Source organism: Nycticebus coucang, chromosome 18 (assembly GCF_027406575.1).
Source record: "Nycticebus coucang isolate mNycCou1 chromosome 18, mNycCou1.pri, whole genome shotgun sequence".
NCBI lineage: Eukaryota > Metazoa > Chordata > Mammalia > Primates > Lorisidae > Nycticebus > Nycticebus coucang.
In genome coordinates, this window is record NC_069797.1 from 35,001,830 (window position 1) to 35,020,529 (window position 18,700).

The following is an 18,700-nucleotide window of genomic DNA, read 5'->3' on the forward strand; positions in this document are numbered from 1 at the left end:
CCAGTGTAGTAGCTTCTAGTCAGTTTTGGTGATTGGACTTTAAGTTAATTAATATTAAAAAAACTGAAAATTTAGTTCCTCAGGTATGCTTAGCTACATTTCAAGTGCTCAATAGCCACAAGTTGTGGTTACAATAATGGACAAGTACAGATGAAGAGCATTTCTACCATCATAGAATGTTGTATTGGACAGGGCTGCCATGGAGGATCAAACACCTGTTCTTCTTGCTGATTGCTTGAGCTATTTCTAGGAGGGACTCTTGAGAGAAGGCAGTTTTGCCTTCTCTCAAGGCAAAAGGATCTATTAACCACCAATTTGGGCTGCCACCACATCAAAAAATTGTGGCTTAACTATAACAGCTTCCTAGGTGGGGGCAGTGGTTCATGCCTATAATCTCAGCACTCAGAGTCAGAGGAGGGTGGATCGCTTGAGTGCACAAGTTCAGGACCAGCCTGAGCAAAAGCATGACCATCTCTAAAAATAGCTGGGCATTGTGGGTGGTGTCTATAGTCTCTCAACTACTGGGAGGCTGAGGCAAGAGGATCACTGAGGTTGTTGTGAGTTATGATGCCAGGGCACTCTACTGAGGGCAACAAAGTGAAACTCTGTCTCAAAAAAAAAAAAAAGACAACTTCCTAAAATGCTGTGACTTGTTTGGTGGCCCTTTCAGTGCCCTCTGGAGGTGACTTTTGACACTTGAACATATAATTTCCCATTCTCATGTATGGCTGTGGTCCATAGTCACACACAAGCTTATTGCTGGACTTTTATTTTTCCTTCCCTGAATCACGTGAACATACTTATTTTTCTTGTTGACGTCCCAAGGTAATGTATTTCTTGTATGAACTTAACACTTCAATACCTTCTTTCCCAGGCCTCATACCATCAGTTTCTCTGTTGCCCCAGCTGGAGTGCAGCTGCATCTTCACATCTCACTGCAACCTGTAACTCCTGGGCTCAAGTGATTCTTCTGCCTCTGCCAGCTAGGATTATAGACAGGCGCCACCACACCTGGCACAAAAATTTAGTAAAGATGGAGTCTCACTGTGTTGCTCAGGCTGGCCTTAAGTTCCAGGGCTAAAGCAGTCCTCCTGCCATAGTCTCCCACAGTGCTAGAATTACAGGCATGACCCACTGTGCCCGGCCCCTAAATGTAGATTCTTAACAGCACCAAGAGGTTTTCCAAAAAATGTAGTGGTTTATAACCAAAGGTATACAATCAGAATAATTCATGGAGCTTTAAAAAACCTGTGTGTTTTCCTTATTTCTGCCTTTCCTTCAGTCTTCACATCTGTCAGCTGCTCCTTTCAGTTATTCTTCTAAAATACATCTCAAATTTAAAGATTTTCTCTGTCTTTACTGTTACTGCATTTAAAGAATTTAAAGCCAAGTCACCACGTTTAAAAAATTTTTTTCTTATTGAAAAAAATCAGGCCAGGCACAGTGGCTCCCACCTGTAATCTTCGCACTCTAGGAGGCAGAGGCAGATGGATTGTCTGAGCTGGAGTTTGAGACCGGCCTGAGCAAGAGGGAGATCTTGTCTCTACTAAAAATAGAAAACCAGCTGGGTGTCGTGGTGGGTGCCTGTAGTCCCAACAGCTTGGACTGAGGCAAGAGGATCACTTGGGCCCAAGAGTTTGAGGTTGCTGTGAGCTGTGACACCAGGGCATATAACCCCAAGGCGACAGAGTGAGACTCTTGTTAAAAAAAAAAAGAAAAAAAATCAAACATATACTAAGGTAGATTTTGGTATAAGCGAACCAAAGTAAAAGATAAAAAACATATACTAACAAGAGAGTAGTGTCTTGAATCTCTATGTACCTCTCGTTTAGCTTTAACAATTTTTTTTTTTTTTTTTTTTTTTTGGTGTGTGTGGTTTTTGGCCGGGGCTGGGTTGAACCTGCCACCTCCGGCATATGGGTCTGGGGCCCTACTCGTTGAGCCACAGACGCCGCCCGATTTTTTTTTTTTTTTTCTTGAGACAGAGTCTCACTATGTCACCCTTGGTAGAGTACCATGACGTCACAGCTCACAGCAACCTCAAACTCTTGGGTTTAAGCGATTCTCTTGCCTTAATCTCCCAAGTAGCTGGGACTACAGGTGCCCGTAAGATGCTTGTCTATTTTTTTGTTGCAGTTGTCGTCGTCGTTTGGCAGGTTTGGGCTGGGCTCAAACCCTCCAGCTTCAGTGTATGTGGCCAGCTCCCTACTCACTGAGCTACAGGCTGTGAGCTTAGCTTTAACAATTATTAACTAAGGTCCAGTCCTATTTCATTTATTACACTTCTCATTGGGATCATTTTGAAGCAAATTAAGACCTTATATCATCCTATAAATATTTCAGTATGTATCTCTAAAAGGTAATAAATTACTGCTTAAAAAATATCGACCTCATACTTAAAACGATTCAAGGCTTCCAATTTTATAGTGGGAAGAATGGGTTATTATGTAAGTAAAAATAAAAATGCAAATATAATTATTTTTGCCTTATTACAATGTGCCCTGTTTATTTCAGGCTGCCTTTAATATTGGTTGGGAACAAATCTGATCTGGTGGAATATAGTAGTATGGAGACCATCCTTCCTATTATGAACCAGTATACAGAAATAGAAACCTGTGTGGAGGTATGCCTCATCATTTGATTTGGAAATTTACTTTTGGTAAATTTTCACTAAATTGATGTTCTGAATGGGATGGGGGCTCACTGTGAGATGAAATAAATTTCCTTTTCTTTGTGAAGTCACGTAAATCAAATAAAACAGAGAAGTTGGAGTGTTCCCCCTGAGCTCTTTGTAGACATTTATACTGTGATGTTTACAAAGAAAAAATGCAGTTTTTATTTTCTTCTAGGATCCTTACTATTTGGTTTTTAGCTCTCATAATTGATTTCAGAGTGTAAAATTTTAAATTTCTTTTTTTTTTTCAGTGTTCAGCAAAAAACCTGAAGAACATATCAGAGCTCTTTTATTATGCACAGAAAGCTGTTCTTCATCCTACGGGACCCCTGTATTGCCCAGAGGAGAAGGAGGTAACCTCCCAGGTCGTGTTTGTAGGGGCTGGAATGTGTAGGTAGTAACTCTAATATGAGAGTGATATTTTGGTACCTTTTAAGTATTTTTATAAAGATAAGCTGTTAAAAATTTAAATTTATTACTACTCTAAATTGTTACATCTTTAAGATACTTTTCTTCAGTGACATTCACATTAAATACTTAGAGTATTTTCTACATCACATGCTGTCATGGTATGTGCCATTAAAATAAATAGAAGAATTGGCAGCAATAACAAAATTCAAAGGCTTAGCTGATGGTCTGCCTGCTTTGTGCTTATAAAATACAGACTTGAGGGCGGCGCCTGTGGCTCAAGGAGTAGGGCGCCGGTCCCATATGCCGGAGGTGGCGGGTTCAAACCCAGCCCCGGCCAAAAACCACAAAAAAAAAATAAAAAATAAAATAAAATAAATAAAATAAAATACAGACTTGAAAACATGCACAAAGAAAAATTTTGTGTAGTTTTTGAGATAGGTATATGTAATACAGCTTGAATACTCCCTTTTGTTTTATAACTATGAAACGCAGTAATTACTTATTTGAACTATTTAAAATTTAATATTTTCCATAGATTTTAAAAAACAGAAAATTCATCCCTTATACAATTCAGAGGTAGTTAGTATATTCACAAAGTTATTCAACATCATCACCATCTAATTTCAGAACATTTCATCACCCCAGCGAGAAACCCTGTACCCAGTGGCAGTCACTCCCTGTTCTTTCTTCCCCCAGCCCGCAGCAAGCACTAATCTGCTTTCTGTCTCTGTGCATTTGCCTCTTAGAGATTTTCATATCAATGGAATCATACTATGTGTGGCCTTTTGTATCTGGCTGCTGCTGCTTTCACCTAGCATAATGTTTTCAAAGTACAGCCACATTTTAGCATGTGTTAGTATTTAATTTCTTTTATGGCCAAATAAGAATACAGTATTTTGTTTATCCCCTTAACTTTTGATGAACATTTGGGCAGTTTCTACTTTTTGCCTTATTATGAATAAACTGCCGTCAACATTCACACATTCACATATAAGTTTTGTTTGAACACCTGTTTCCAGTTCTTTTTTTTTTTTGAGACAGTCTCATTATGTCACCCTCGGTAGAGTACCATGGCGGCACAGCTCACAGCAACCTCCAACTCCTGGGCTTAGGCAATTCTCTTGCCTCAGCCTCCCAAGTAGCTGGACTACAGGTGCCCGCCAGAATGCCTGGCTATTTTTTTGTTACAGTTTGGCAGGGGCCCGGTTCGAACCCGCCACTCTTGGTATATGGGACCGGCGCCCTACCCACTGAGCCACAGGTGCCGTCTGTTTCCAGTTCTTTTTTTTTTTTTTTTTTTTGGTTTTTGGCCAGGGCTGGGTTTGAACTCGCCACCTCCGGCATATGGGACCGGCGCCCTACTCCTTGAGCCACAGGTGCCGCCCTCCAGTTCTTTTGAGTGTGTATTTAGCAGTGGAATAGCTGAGTCCCATGGTAATCGTAATTTTTTTTTTTTTTTTGTAGAGACAGAGTCTCACTTTATGGCCCTCGGTAGAGTGCCGTGGCCTCACACAGCTCACAGCAACCTCCAACTCCTGGGCTTAAGCGATTCTCTTGCCTCAGCCTCCCGAGTAGCTGGGACTACAGGCGCCCGCCACAACGCCCGGCTATTTTTTGGTTGCAGTTTGGCCGGGGCCGGGTTTGAACCCGCCACCCTCGGTATATGGGGCCGGCGCCCTACCGACTGAGCCACAGGCGCCGCCCGGTAATTGTAATTTTAACTTATTGAGGAGTCACCAACAGTTTTCCATGATGTCTGAACTATTTCACATTCCCACTAGCAATGTGTGAAGGTTCCCGTTTCTCTAAGTCTTTGCCAACACTTGTTATTTTACTCGTTCATTTATGAGTAAAATAAATGAACATGGTCATTTATGACCATGTTTATTATGGTCATCCTTGTGGATGTGTTTAGTATCTTATTGTTGCTTTGACATTTCCCTGATACTAATGATGTTGCACATTTTTCATATGTTTATATATTCTTCGAAGAAATGTCTAGTCAAGGTCCTTTGCCCATTTTTTTAAATTGGGTTATTTGTCTTTTTATTATTTGATTATTTTTCTATTTGTAGAGACAGGGTCTTGCTATGTTGCCCAGGCTGGTATTGAATTCCTGGGCTAAAGCAATCCTTCCGCCTCACCCTCCTGAGTAGCAGGGACTTCAGAAATGTGCTGCTGCACCCAGCTTGAGAAATAAGAAGTTGCAAATTTCTCTCAGGAAATGTTTATAGTATACATGAAGGGTTGGCAGACTATGACCTGTGGACCAAATTTGGCATGCCACCTATTTTTGTACAGCCTGTGACCTAAAATAACAATTTACATTTTAAAAAAGTTTTTGAGAGACAGTCTCAGTGTTTTGCCCAGGCTAGAGTGCAGTGGTGCAGTCATAGCTCATTGCAGCTCTTTAACTCCTATGTTCAAGCAATCCTCCTGCTTCAGCCTACCAAGTAAGTGGTATTACAAATGTGACCCACCATGCTTGAAAAAATATGAAAAGAAATAGTGGGGTTTTTTTTTTGTTTGTTTTTTTTGAGACAGAGCCTCAAGGTATCGCCCTGGTTAGAGTGCCATGCTGTCACAGCTCACAGCAACTCCAACTCCTAGGTTTAAGTAGTCTCTTGCCTCAGCCTCCCAGGTAGCTGGGACTACAGGCGCCCACCACAATGCCCGGCTATTTTTTGATTGTAGTTGTCATTGTTGTTTGGCAGGCCCAGGCCGGATTTGAACCTGCCAGGTCTGGTGTATGTGGCTGGTGCCTTAGCCACTTGAACTACAGGCACCACCAGAAATAGTATTTTGTGATGTGTGAAAATTATATTGCATTCAAATTTCATCATTTCATAAAGTTTTACTGTAACACAACCATGCTCATTTGTTTATTTGTGTATGGCTGTTTCATGCTGTACAGCTGGACTTGAGTATTTTGGCGGCGCCTGCCTGTGGCTCAGTGAGTAGGGCGCCGGCCCCATATGCCGAGGGTGGCGCGTTCAAACCCAGCCCCGGCCAAACTGCAACAAAAAATAGCTGGGCGTTGTGGCAGGCGCCTGTAGTCCCAGCTGCTTGGAAGGCTGAGGCAAGAGAATCGCGTAAGCCCAAGAGTTAGAGGTTGCTGTGAGCCGTGTGACGCCACGGCACTCTACCCGAGGGCAGTATAGTGAGACTCTGTCTCTACAAAAAAAAAAAAAAAGAGAGTGCTCATATTGCTACTTCTCACTAATGCTCAGTGCACTCCTAATTGTACTGACACGATTTTACTTGACAACACTTCAAGTTGTCTACCACAGCATTTTTAGTGCATACCCATCATGTCAAAACAAGAAAAGAGAAAAGTGGATTTTTGGATTTTTATATAGGAAAGCAGATATATTTTCCAAACACAAACTATAGTTCCAACATCATTTTTGTTGTTGTTGTTGTTGTTAGACCTTGATGCAAGTGCAAAGGAAATTTCTTTATTTCATAATCCATATAAGATTAGTTTGAAAGTTGAGTTTCCACCTAACTTTCAATTGGAACTAATTAATCTGCAGAACAGTGACATAAAAGGAAAACATCAAGAAAAGAATATAATGTAATTCTGTAAATGTCTTCCAAGCAATGAATATACTTAAATTCATAGGTTTGTGGATTTGTACGTGGGTCATTATGAAAGTTTTGATATACAGACAAATCAAGAAACATAAAACCCATGTGCATAGAAACAAACGAAGCTCTGCCAGCAACACTGATAAGCTGAGCTCGTTGAAAGTTGCACAGGTGGATCAGAAAGGATGCTGTCAATTGTGTTTCTTAGAAGTGAAACAATGGATCTTAACACAGTCTGTCTCAAAACTTTTGTAGTAATCTCATGTATCAGTATTGGTAGTATATGTTTGTGCAAAAAGATTTTCATAGATGAGACATAAAATGTTATAGATCAGCATATATTTATATGTTAAATACAATTATAACTGTGGGCTTGGTAAGCAGAACTTTATCCTTTCAAAAAGAATTCTATTCTTCCTATTACTAGATATATATTGTAGAGTTATACTCAATTATTATATTTGGATTTTGTCAGTAAACACTTTGTAGAAATTTATTGCTTTCTATCAAAGTACCTGCATGATATCCTTGATTTTGTCTGTTGGTCCCAAAGCCTAAATATTCACTGGATGGCCCTTTACAGAAAAGTGCCAGGTGTTAATATAAGTAGTTAATCTGAATAATCCCTTAATCTGACTCTGGTTTACTCTTATTCCTGGGTTAGTATTCCTTAATTAGAATGCTTTCTAATTTGCTCTTAATCCAGTATTTCTGAAACTTGCCTCATCATAACGGTCACTAGGTGTAACTGTTAAAAACATACATTCCTGGGTGGCGCCTGTGGCTCAAGGAGTAGGGCGCCGGTCCCATATGTCAGAGGTGGTGGGTTCAAACCCAGCCCCGGCCAAAAAAAAAAAACAAAAAACATACATTCCAATCTGCTTCAACCGGGTGCTTTATTTTGTGATAAAGGAAATTTGAGAAACAAATCTTATACTATAGTATTTACCTCTGAGGCCTTAGCCTAGCAGTACATTAAATCCCCTCTATCAATTTGTTCTCAATTTTTTAATTGCTACTTTGTTCTCAGCCCTATTATTAGTCTGCTAATCTGTTAATCCCTCTTCTCCTGCCCCAGTCCCACAAGAGTAAAATATCTACCACTATCCGTTATTCATTTCTTAGCTAGACCTACCTGATAGGTTAAAAAATATATATTTTCGTCTACACTTTGTTTTACCTAAGTACAAGTTTTAAATCTAAGCTTAAATCAGAATCTTTTATTTATTTTATTTTAATTTTTTTTTTTTTAGTAGAGACAAGGTCTCACTGTACCGCCCTTGGGTAGAGTGCTGTGGCGTCACACGGCTCACAGCAACCTCTAACTCTTGGGCTTTACGCGATTCTCTTGCCTCAGCCTCCCGAGCAGCTGGGACTACAGGCGCCCGCCACAACGCCTGGCTATTTTTTTTGTTGCAGTTTGGCCGGGGCTGGGTTTGAACCCACCACCCTCGGCATATGGGGCCGGCGCCCTACTCACTGAGCCACAGGCGCTGCCCTATTTTAATTTTTTTTGAGACAGAATCTCACTATGTGGCCTTTATTAGAGTGCCATGGTGTCACAGCTCACAGCAACCTCCAACTCCTAGGTTTAAGCTATTCTCTTCCCTCAGCCTCCCAGGTAGCTGGGACTACAGGCGCCCTCCACAATGCCCGGCTATTTTTTTGTTGCAGTTGTCATTTTTGTTTAGCTGGCCTGGGCCAGGCTTGAACCCGCAGAATCTTCTATTTAGACAGCAATAATAAACTTCTAATATGGCTTTGAGGTAGAATCATCAAAAAGATCATATTCAAAATTAAAGCCTGAGCTGTAAATGTTTCCAGTTATGATGAACTCTGTATGACCCATGATGCCTTCAGCTTACCTAATAATGGAAAAGATATGACTCATCTGTAATAATTATGCTTACTGTGTGAGGGTTTAGATTGTTGGTATAGGAAATGTTTTTCATTTATTACTGTAAACATTTTTACAACTTTATTGAGTATAATTTTTAATATTTTTAATAGTGGTAATTTTTGGTGTTATATTTTAAGATAATTAGTATTTAAATATCACATTGAGGCAACACCTTAGGGCACTTTAGCTTTTGATACCTTTCATGCTTTAATGCAAAATACGTTATTGGGTGTTTTTTTTTTTTTTTTTTCTTTCAATTTAATTTTTCTCAATATAGCCTTTTATTATGTGAGCAAAAATCACTTGCACAAAATAAAAGGTTATTTTTAGGTTCTGTTTTGTACATTATTTTAGCTATTATTTTTGAAAACATTTAGATTATTATATAACAGGCTTTTTAGAGTAAATATAACAATACAATCTTTTTCAATCTTATATGACTAATAGAAGGATCACTTTTATAGAAGCAATATCTTACCATTCATTATTTTTTAAAATCAGTTATCCATAATTGTAGATGTTACAGGTTATATTTCACTTAGCCCTCTTACAAAAGAGGTCCTATCAAATGCTCTCCAAGTGTTTGCCTTCTTTTTCTCTTTTCTTTCTAGTTTCTTTATATCTTACATTTTCTCTCTTTTTTTTTGTAGAGACAGAGTCTCACTGTACTGCCCTCGGGTAGAGTGCCGTGGCGTCACACGGCTCACAGCAACCTCTAACTCTTGGGCTTACGCGAGTCTCTTGCCTCAGCCTCCCGAGTAGCTGGGACTACAGGCGCCCGCCACAGCGCCCGGCTATTTTTTTGTTGCAGTTTGGCCGGGGCTGGGTTTGAACCCGCCACCCTCAGCACATGGGGCCGGCGCCCTACTCACTGAGCCACAGGCGCCGCCCCTTACATTTTCTCTTTTTCTCACTGTATCAAATTGCTCTCCCAGAGACCCCATTTAAAACAAAAAAGAAAGGGTTGTCTGTGTATGTTTGGAAAATAATGATTTTCCAAGGAGTAGGGCGCTGGTCCCATATGCTGGAGGTGGTGGGTTCAAACCCAGCCCCGGCCAAAAAATCACCAAAAAAAAAAAAAAAGAAAATAATGATTTCCTTTCCTATTTTTAAAGAATTTTCTTTTCTGCATTTGAGTTTGAAAGAATGATCAAAGCTTTTGTCCTTGCCATTTTGCTCTGGATAGCCATCTGACTGAAGTTCTTAGTTAATAAGTACACATTTCCTCACTTTGCCATCTCATTTCTCTGTTTCAGATAGGTCCATAAGAGATCTGCCACCAAGCTTACACAAAGTTCAAAGATCTTTCTGAACTTTATTTAAGTTCCCAGACACCATTAAGAACTTAATGAAAGTTTTATTTTCAAAATCTTTGACAATGATTACCCTACATTGGTTATACAAAGTAGAACCATGTGAACCTTATTTGTTAAATAGTGAAATACTCTATCCATTATAAATCCTAAAACAAAATTAATGAAGTTGGCAAATACATTTCCAGTAGCATTACTTATAGAAGTTCATAAAAGGTAAGGTTTTTATTAAATGTAAATAATTCTTTTTTTTTTGAGACAGAGCCTCGAGCTGTTGCCCTTGGGTTGAGTACTGTGGCATCATAGCTCACAGCAATCTCCAACTCCTGGGCTCAAGAAATTCTCTTGCCTCTGCCTCCCAAGTAGCTGGGATTACAGGAGCCCGCCACAATGCCCGGCTACTTTTTTTTTTTTTTTTTTGGTTGTTATTGTCAGTGTTGTTTGGCAGGCCTGGGCTGGATTCGAACCTGCCAGCTCAGGTGTATGTGGCTGGCGCCTTAGCTGCTTGAGCCACAGGTGCTGAGCCAAATGTAAATAATTTTATTATCCAGTGATATTTTGTCACTTATTTGCGAATAAGCACAATTAATATCCCATCTTTAATATACACAAGAGACAGATCAAAATAATTCCCATTCTGGGCGGCGCCTGTGGCTCAGTCGGTAGGGCGCCGGCCCCATATACCAAGGGTGGCGGGTTCAAGCCCGGCCCCGGCCAAACTGCAACCAAAAAAATAGCCGGGCGTTGTGGCGGGTGCCTGTAGTCCCAGCTACTCGGGAGGCTGAGGCAAGAGAATCGCGTAAGCCCAAGAGTTAGAGGTTGCTGTGAGCTGTGTGATGCCATGGCACTCTACCAAGGGCCATAAAGTGAGACTCTGTCTCTAAAAAAAAAAAAATAATAATAATTCCCATTCTGCTACCAAAAGGTTGATGGTCAGAAAACAGAAGTTGGAAAGGAAAAAGCCCTTAGCACTTTTAAGACTCAGCTCAAATTCTTTATGGAATCAGGGAGGACATATTAAAAATAAATAAATAGTTTTTCTTTATGTGACGGGAAGAATAAATCTCTCCTAAACGTTAACTTCCCATCCTTACGGAGGAGAGAGAGTCCGACCATTCCAAATAATCCGTGTAAGTAAAAATTGCCTGATTTACTTAAAAATGCTCAAGTATAAAAGTAAATGGCTTTGCTTTAGTTCGTTCTTCCTGTTGATTGTATTTGATGTTTTGTCAAAACAATCATAACTATTTCCAGTGTTGCTTATGAAAAATCACATTTTAAAATCTTACTTTAATTAAAATAGTTGTTTGTTTTCTCAATGATTTATAGATGAAACCAGCCTGTATAAAAGCCCTTACTCGTATATTTAAAATATCTGACCAAGATAATGATGGTACCCTCAATGATGCTGAGCTCAACTTCTTTCAGGTAGCTATCTTTTATCTTGTACATTGCATGTCTTTGTCTTTTTGCTATAAAAAAAAAATTTTTTTTTTTTAAACAGTCTCACTGCGTTGCCCTCTGTAGAGTGCTATTGCATCACAGCTCACAGCAACCGTAAACTCTTGGGCTTTAAGCAATTCTCTTGCCTTAGCCTCCCAAGTAGCTGGGACTACAGGTGCCTGCCACAACGCCCGGCTATTTTTGTTGTTGTTGTTGTCATTGTTATCTAGTAGTCTTAGGCCAAGTTCAACCCCGCCAGCCCTGGTGCGTGTGGCCAGCACTGAGCTATGGGCGCCGAGCCTGCTATAAAAAATTTATTAGTGTGAACAACAAAAACAATATGTTGATAAACATGTCTCTTTCATGTAAAACTATCTTTCATATCAAACTTAAATAGCCCTTATTTAAGATATAAAACTCTATTATGTTTAGGAATTGAGGAGTACTTTTGATAGTTTCATTAAGGGTGACTTGAAATCTGAACCCTGAATTTTGTGTTTGGGGGGTTTTGTATAACACAGCTACACAAAGAGTCTTATGTTTTAGAAATAGGATGGGGGAGTTAGGAAAGTTTCTTTATGACATGTTTTACATAAATAATACAATGTGGAGACTATCCTAATGTAGAATTTGTTTCTTTTGGTTGAAAATTTTATTTAAAGTTGTGGTAGATTATTGTTTTATATTATTTGTGGTTTTAATGCTGGTTTTGCTATTTTTATGTTGTTAGAGAATTTGTTTCAACACTCCATTAGCTCCTCAAGCTTTGGAAGATGTCAAGAATGTAGTGAGAAAACATATAAGTGATGGTGTGGCTGACAGTGGATTGACACTGAAAGGTAGGTGGATGGTGTTTTTCCCCTTTCGAACTTACTGTTTTCTAAATATGGCAGAAGGTGAAGGTCTTCATTGTATTATTGATACTTTAAGGAAATGTTAGTATTTATGCCTAAAATCTGAGTGGGATTATTTAAGAATTGGAAGAGGTTGGGCAAGGTGACTCTTTCCTGTAATCTAGCACTCTGCGGGAGGCAGAGGCATGGGGGCGGGGGTGGAGGGTCCTTTGAGCTCGGAAGTTCAAGACCAGCCTGAGCAAGAGTGAGACCCCATCTCTACTAAAAGTAGAAAACTTAGATAATGCCTATGGTCCCAGCTACTTGGAAGGCAGGTAGATCACTTGAAACCAGAAGTTTGAGGTTGCTGTGAGCTAGGCTGAGGTCATGGCACTCTAGCCTGGGCAACAGAGTGATACTCTGTCTTTAAAAAAAAAAAAAAAAAGTGCAGTTCTCATAGCTCAGTGGGTAGGGTGCCAGCCAGATATACCAAGGCAGGCGGGTTTGAACCCAGTGCGGGCCTGCTAAACAACAGTGACAACTGCAACAAAAGACGTTGGGGTGGGCGCCTGTAGTGTCAGCTACTTGGGAGGCTGAGGTAAGCAAATCACTTAAGCCCAAGAGTTTGAGGTTGCTGTGAGCTGGGATGGTACAACACTCTACCGAGGGCGACATAATGAGACTCTGTCTCAAAAAAATAGACAAAAAAACACAAAAAGAATTAGAAGAGATGGGCCATTATTAGTAATTATCATCCTTACTGTTGGCATAAATTAGAAGTAAGGAAATTGGTTGTTTCACAAGGATTCAGAGGTCCATCTGAGCTAATGAGATTAACTGGAACAAACTCAGTAGAACTTCTGTAAGTTGACTACCCAAGGAACCGTAACAAACTGATTAACATACAGAGGTGGTCGACATAAGGAGCTAGGCCTACTGTGCTGATAACATATGTGTAGTACATGTCTGGTCTTTGAAAATTGAGTCAACTTAAGGAGGTAGTCAATGTACAGAGGTGGTCAGCTGTGAAAGTTCTACTGTATGTCTTAAATTCCTGGTACTTAAAAGCAGCCTTTAAATTGTAGTTATTAGGAAATTTTCACTATGAGTAAATTTACCAAGTATAGAATGTGTCCTATATAATATATTATGGAGACATAGTGAAATCAGAAATGAAAACCAGAATTTTCCATCATAGAAATAAATTAAAAGATCTGCACAACATTTTCATTGGCCAGGTGTGATGGCTCATGCCTGTTGTCTAGTACTCCTATAGATCTAGCACTTGGGGAGGCCCAGGCAGGGGGAACACTTGGTGCTCAGGAGTTTGAGACCAGCCTGAGCAAGAGGGAGACCCCGGCCTCTCCTAAAAATAGAAAAAAATTGGCCAGGTGTGGTGAGATGTGCTTGTAGTCCCAGCTACCGGGGAGTTTGGTTCAGGAGGATTGCTTCAGCCCAAGAGTCTGAAGTTCCTGTGAGCTGGGTTGACACCACAGCACTGTAGCCCAGTAAACAGAGCAAGACTATATCTGTAAAAAAAATTTTTTCATTTGTTTCTCTCATATAACTTGATGAATGTGGGTATATTCCTTGGGGTGTAATGTTGGCCCTTTCTTCTAGAGCTCGGTTTTGCTGAGCTGGGTGTGCTTGTGATGGAGTTCTAAAATTGCTGTTTCATTGAGATAACTTGTGAACTTTGTTTTGACCTTTTCTACGCAAAACTAGCATAATATATGTCCACAAATCTAGCTCTTGCCATTATGTTTTATGCTTTTCTCCCATGTGACTCTGTGCCTTTTTTCACATCAGCTGTATTTACTAATTTACTTTATTTTCAGGTTTTCTCTTTTTACACACACTTTTTATCCAGAGAGGGAGACATGAAACTACTTGGACTGTGCTTCGACGATTTGGTTATGACGATGATCTGGATTTGATGCCTGAATATTTATTCCCCCTGTATGTACCTTGTCTTTTCTGGTTGAGTTTATTTTCCAAGTTTTTAAAGTTTTATTTAGTACACATTTAGGTAGTTTTCAGGCTACCCAGGAGTAATTTAGAATTATAGCAGAGGTTTATAGCAGGTTTTCTCAGCCTTCACACTGTTGACATTTTAGAATGTGTAATTCTGTCCTGTGCATTATAGGATGTTTAGCACATCCTCAGGTGCCAGTAACAGGTCTTTCCCCAGTTGTGACTACCAAACTATCTCTAGAAATTGCCAAATGTCTCTTAAAAGCAAAATCATCCCCAATTGACAGCCCCTGATTTATAGTATGACTCAAACTTTTCCTCTTTTCATGGAGAATACAAGCACATTTACCAAAGAAGGAGAAAAATGATGCCAGACAAACTTGATTTTGGAATAAAAAGTTCAGAAATATTTTGGTTATTGTTTTTTCTTTCCTTTCATCAGTTCTCCTCCTCCATTAGTTTTATACGTATTCTTAGCTCAAGATGAAATAAATATTTTTCTTAAATAACTGGTCTGTTTGTGGTTGTTTTCCTTTGATAATGGCATGTTTAAGTTCTGTTTATTTAAAAATGGACCTAGTGCCACCCACAAACAGGAGACACAGGATGCCTCTTCTGTATCCTCGGGATGCAGGCTTTTCGGGGATGGCAACTTGCCAAAATCTGGCCTTGGGGTCTTCAGCTTTTCTTCTTTTTCAGTGGTGTACCACCTTAATGGTATCCTTTTTTCTTTTAGGATAGCACCTCCACCTATCAGTGTAACAGTTCAGAAATACTTTGTTGTTTTTCTTTCTTCATATTAGGGGAAGCAAAGCTCTTTCTGATTAGATTCCTAGTTCATTAATCAGTTCTAAACTGAAATTTCCCTGAACTAAGTTACTATATCTTGACTCAAGTTAGTTTCCCAGGTTTGTCAATAAATATATACTGAATGAATTAATTTGTCCCAGGGCCCTTGCATCTAGTTTTCTTTTCTATCCTATTTATGTGAATAGATGAATTCTATAAGAGATTGCTTATTCCTTTCTTAATGAAGTTTGACATTTAGGAAATTACATCTCTTACGGCATTGTGGTTTACACTAATTATCTCTTTCAGTTTCTTTATGCTCTCTGCCTTTAATTTTCTGCAAAATAGTCCCTATAGCTATCACTTGAATCTCTCTAACCTTCTGTTCTTCACCTTGCTGCTAGATTAGTAGTTGTATAAATACAAATTTGGCTGTGTCACTTTCCTTCAAGACACAGGATAAAGCCAAGATTTTTAACATGGTATACGGGGTTATTCATGATCTGTTCTGCTCAGCTCATTCTGTGCCTTCACTCTAGAAGTAAATATAAAACTATGGTCCACCAAATATATGTTGTTTCCTACTTCAGGGTTTTGCCCATGCTATTTTCACTCTTTCGCTCTCTTATCTTCCCAACCTAATTATTGCCTTTCATTCTTCAGGTTTCAATTCAAGTGACTGAGTCTCTTAGTGTGAGGATGGCTTCCCGTGCTCAGGGTCCCCTTTTATATGGGCTCCCCACCATCCTTAGCTTACCCACTCTTAGCATATGCCTCATTCTGTTGAGATTTATTTCTGGTCCACTTTCCACTTGAATGTAATTCCTTACAAGTAGGGAGCTAGTCTTATTTTTGTCTCCATAGCAGCTAGCTTAGTGCACTTGATTGATGTTTATTGAGCTGAATTTAAGATGGGTCAGAAGGTCAAATTAGGTAGAAATAATATCTCTTCACATCATTTTCAACTCATTGTAATGTTGGAATTAATATAAAGCTCATGATTATGGCTTATAATTTAAACATAGGAAGAACAAACCCACTGCAGTTTAATCAGGATTATTTGTAAAAAAATTTTTTTTTACACTCTGTGGAAAAAACATGAAACATTTATTTGACATATTGGACAAGAACAGAGCTAAGTTAATCTAACTCTACTACAGCATTACAAAAGAAAAAAATTATCCCTTTACCACAGTCTAAGTTTTAAATGCAACCTGCACAATGGTGGGTGCATGTTAAATGTAAAATGCAGCAAGACTGCTGTTGTCCTGCCAAGTACTTCCTGTCCCTGTCCAGGTCCTATTGAAATACTGGTGGTTCCATTAGTTTTATTGAAATAAATTATCTTTTTTTAAAAAAGAAAGCATTTTAAAAAGCAAATCAAAATGCCTCAGTAACCATATATCAACTCAAACTTTACCTATATAAATGAGTTCTATTTGTCCCCAACTAATAAATCTTTATTTTACTCAAACTAAAGCAATAATGTTTCATGTAAGTACCTACCTTGGCCGATAATTCAGAGGAAAAAATCTAAAATGTTTAGTAAGAACATTTTCGTTTAGTTCTAAACATGTTTAGTAAGAAAAATGTAAGAATTAACATACCTTTTAAATTTATTTTAATAGGATTTAAAAAGTATTTAAGATTATAATTTCTAGCCAGGTATGGTGGCTCACACCTATAATCCTGGCACTCTGGGAGGCTAAGACAGGCAGATCGCTTGGGCTCAGGAGTCTGAGACCAGCCTGAGCAAGAGTGAGACCCTGTCTTAAATAAAACTAGCTGGGCATTGTAGCAAACAGTTATAGTCCCAGCTACTCGGGAGGCTGAGGGAAGAGGATTGCTTAAGGCCAAGTATTTAAGGTTGCTGCAAGCTATGATGCCACAGCACTCTACCCAGGGCAACAAAGTGAGACTCTATCTCAACAAAAAAAAAAAAAGAAAGAAAGAAAAAGAAAAGATTGTAATTTCTAGTCAGAAACATTATCTGAATGAATACCTTAATGGCAAACCACTGCAAAATGCTTCAGCTGAATTTGGGTAGGGAGTAGGGATTATCTTCAAAGCACCCAGCTCCTGTTGTGAAAAGATAAGAGGAACACTGGTTTGTATTATTGCTATATACATTAGGTGAAATAGGTTGCTTTTCTTTCAGCACGGTCTTTATTTGTTGGAAGGGCATCATGCTTGACCTCCAAATTTGGCTGACAATTTAGTGATGAGATTCACAACCTTTGGGTTGCTCTGATATTTTGACCTATTTGCCAGGTTCTGAGCCACATCCTGGAAGGCCACCATGACTTCTGGATTCTGCATGGCTGCAAGAACCTCTGGATCACTAAGAATTCCATTGAGTACAGGCATTCCTGCCATTCCAGCCACTCCTCCAGGAAAATTACCAGGCATTCCCCCAGGAAAACCACTTGGAAAAGAGCCATACTGACTCCTGGTGGTCCTCTGGCATCTTCTTCATCTGGGCTTTCTCCTGCTCTTCTTGAGCCTTCTTAACCCTTTCTATTCTTTCTTTGATCTCTTGGCTCTTCACATCTTGGCTCCAATACTTTCTCTGATGTTCTGCAGTTTTCTGGGCCCTGGGTTGAACGTCTTTCAGCATTGCACAAACATCATCTTCACAATCCCATTTATAGGCAAGGGCAGTATCACAGCTGCTGCTTCCCAGTGGGCCAGAAGTCTCCTTCTCCACTTGTAAGGCTGCACTGAATCCGGGTTGGTTTCAATGGCTCTGTCACAGTCTCAGATGGCAGCACTCGGCTTCTGTAATTTGATGAAGACACGGACTCTCTTGGCAGACAAAATGGCCAACCAAGGATTCAGCTTGACGGCTTCTGTGGACAACTCAGTGGCTCTCACCATCATTTGGGGCTTCAGTGGCAGCCACTTTCTTACTATTTTTGACTGATACATCATCTCCTCAATTATCTCTACATTTTCATCTCCCCTTTCTTGAGGGGCCTCAGTGTCTCATTGAGTCACATCTTCATTGTCAATTTCTAGGTCACTTTCTTCACTTGATGGTTCCTCTGCCTTTATGTTTTCCTCTGCCTTCTGACTTAGCTTTCTGAGTAGCAGGTCATATTTTACTCCCCATGCTCTGCACCTTCTCCCTCAGGAAGCACATTTCGTCAGTGTGCAGAATGCCTTGGATCCTGCTTACACATTTTCACGAAGGCCTGAAGCTCATTCACTTTGCCAGGCTTCATGGTCAGGAGGCAGAGGATGTGGCTGAGGAGGATGCAGCGGGATTCTGGGCCCGGGCACTAGTTCAGCCCAATTTTGTAGAAGGGGGCCTATTTGTAAAATTTTTATTTCAACCCGCCCTTCTGATATTTAAGAAAACATGAGATGTCACTTTGGGATGAACATTATATTTCTGAGATTCCATAACCACTCCAGAGACTGGAAAAGGCTAATGCCATTGAAGATTTTTTTTGTCAATGTTGTTATTCCACAGAAAAACTCCTTGGAATTTTATGATCATTTCTTAAATTAAATTTTAATATTTGATTAATGATTTATTTAGCTCTTAAATTTTTTTATCAACAGGCTAAAAATACCTCCTGATTGCACCACTGAATTAAATCATCATGCATATTTGTTTCTCCAGAGCACCTTTGACAAGCATGATTTGGTAAGCTTTTAGCAGTAATTTTCCATGATATATGGCAAATACTTTTTTCTGTGAATGATTTAACTCTGTTCTCTTAGCTATGGGGTGCTTATGTCATATAGCCAAAAATTACTCAAACTT

The 18,700-nt window shown here is 39.5% G+C and overlaps 1 protein-coding gene and 1 pseudogene across 6 annotated transcripts in view; one reads left to right on the forward strand and one right to left on the reverse strand.

Moving 5' to 3' along the window:
• Positions 1–18,700, forward strand: part of RHOT1 (ras homolog family member T1) — an 85,176-nt gene that overhangs the window by 40,054 nt on the left and 26,422 nt on the right. For all 6 annotated transcript variants that reach the window (XM_053568821.1, XM_053568822.1, XM_053568824.1 and 3 more), the window contains exons 7-12: positions 2,515–2,623; positions 2,926–3,027; positions 11,219–11,317; positions 12,063–12,171; positions 14,004–14,124; positions 18,496–18,580. In XM_053568821.1, the coding sequence (XP_053424796.1) occupies positions 2,515–2,623; positions 2,926–3,027; positions 11,219–11,317; positions 12,063–12,171; positions 14,004–14,124; positions 18,496–18,580 (625 nt within the window). The remainder of the gene's footprint in view (positions 1–2,514; positions 2,624–2,925; positions 3,028–11,218; positions 11,318–12,062; positions 12,172–14,003; positions 14,125–18,495; positions 18,581–18,700) is intronic.
• On the reverse strand, positions 17,069–18,480 carry LOC128570001 (hsc70-interacting protein-like; annotated as a pseudogene).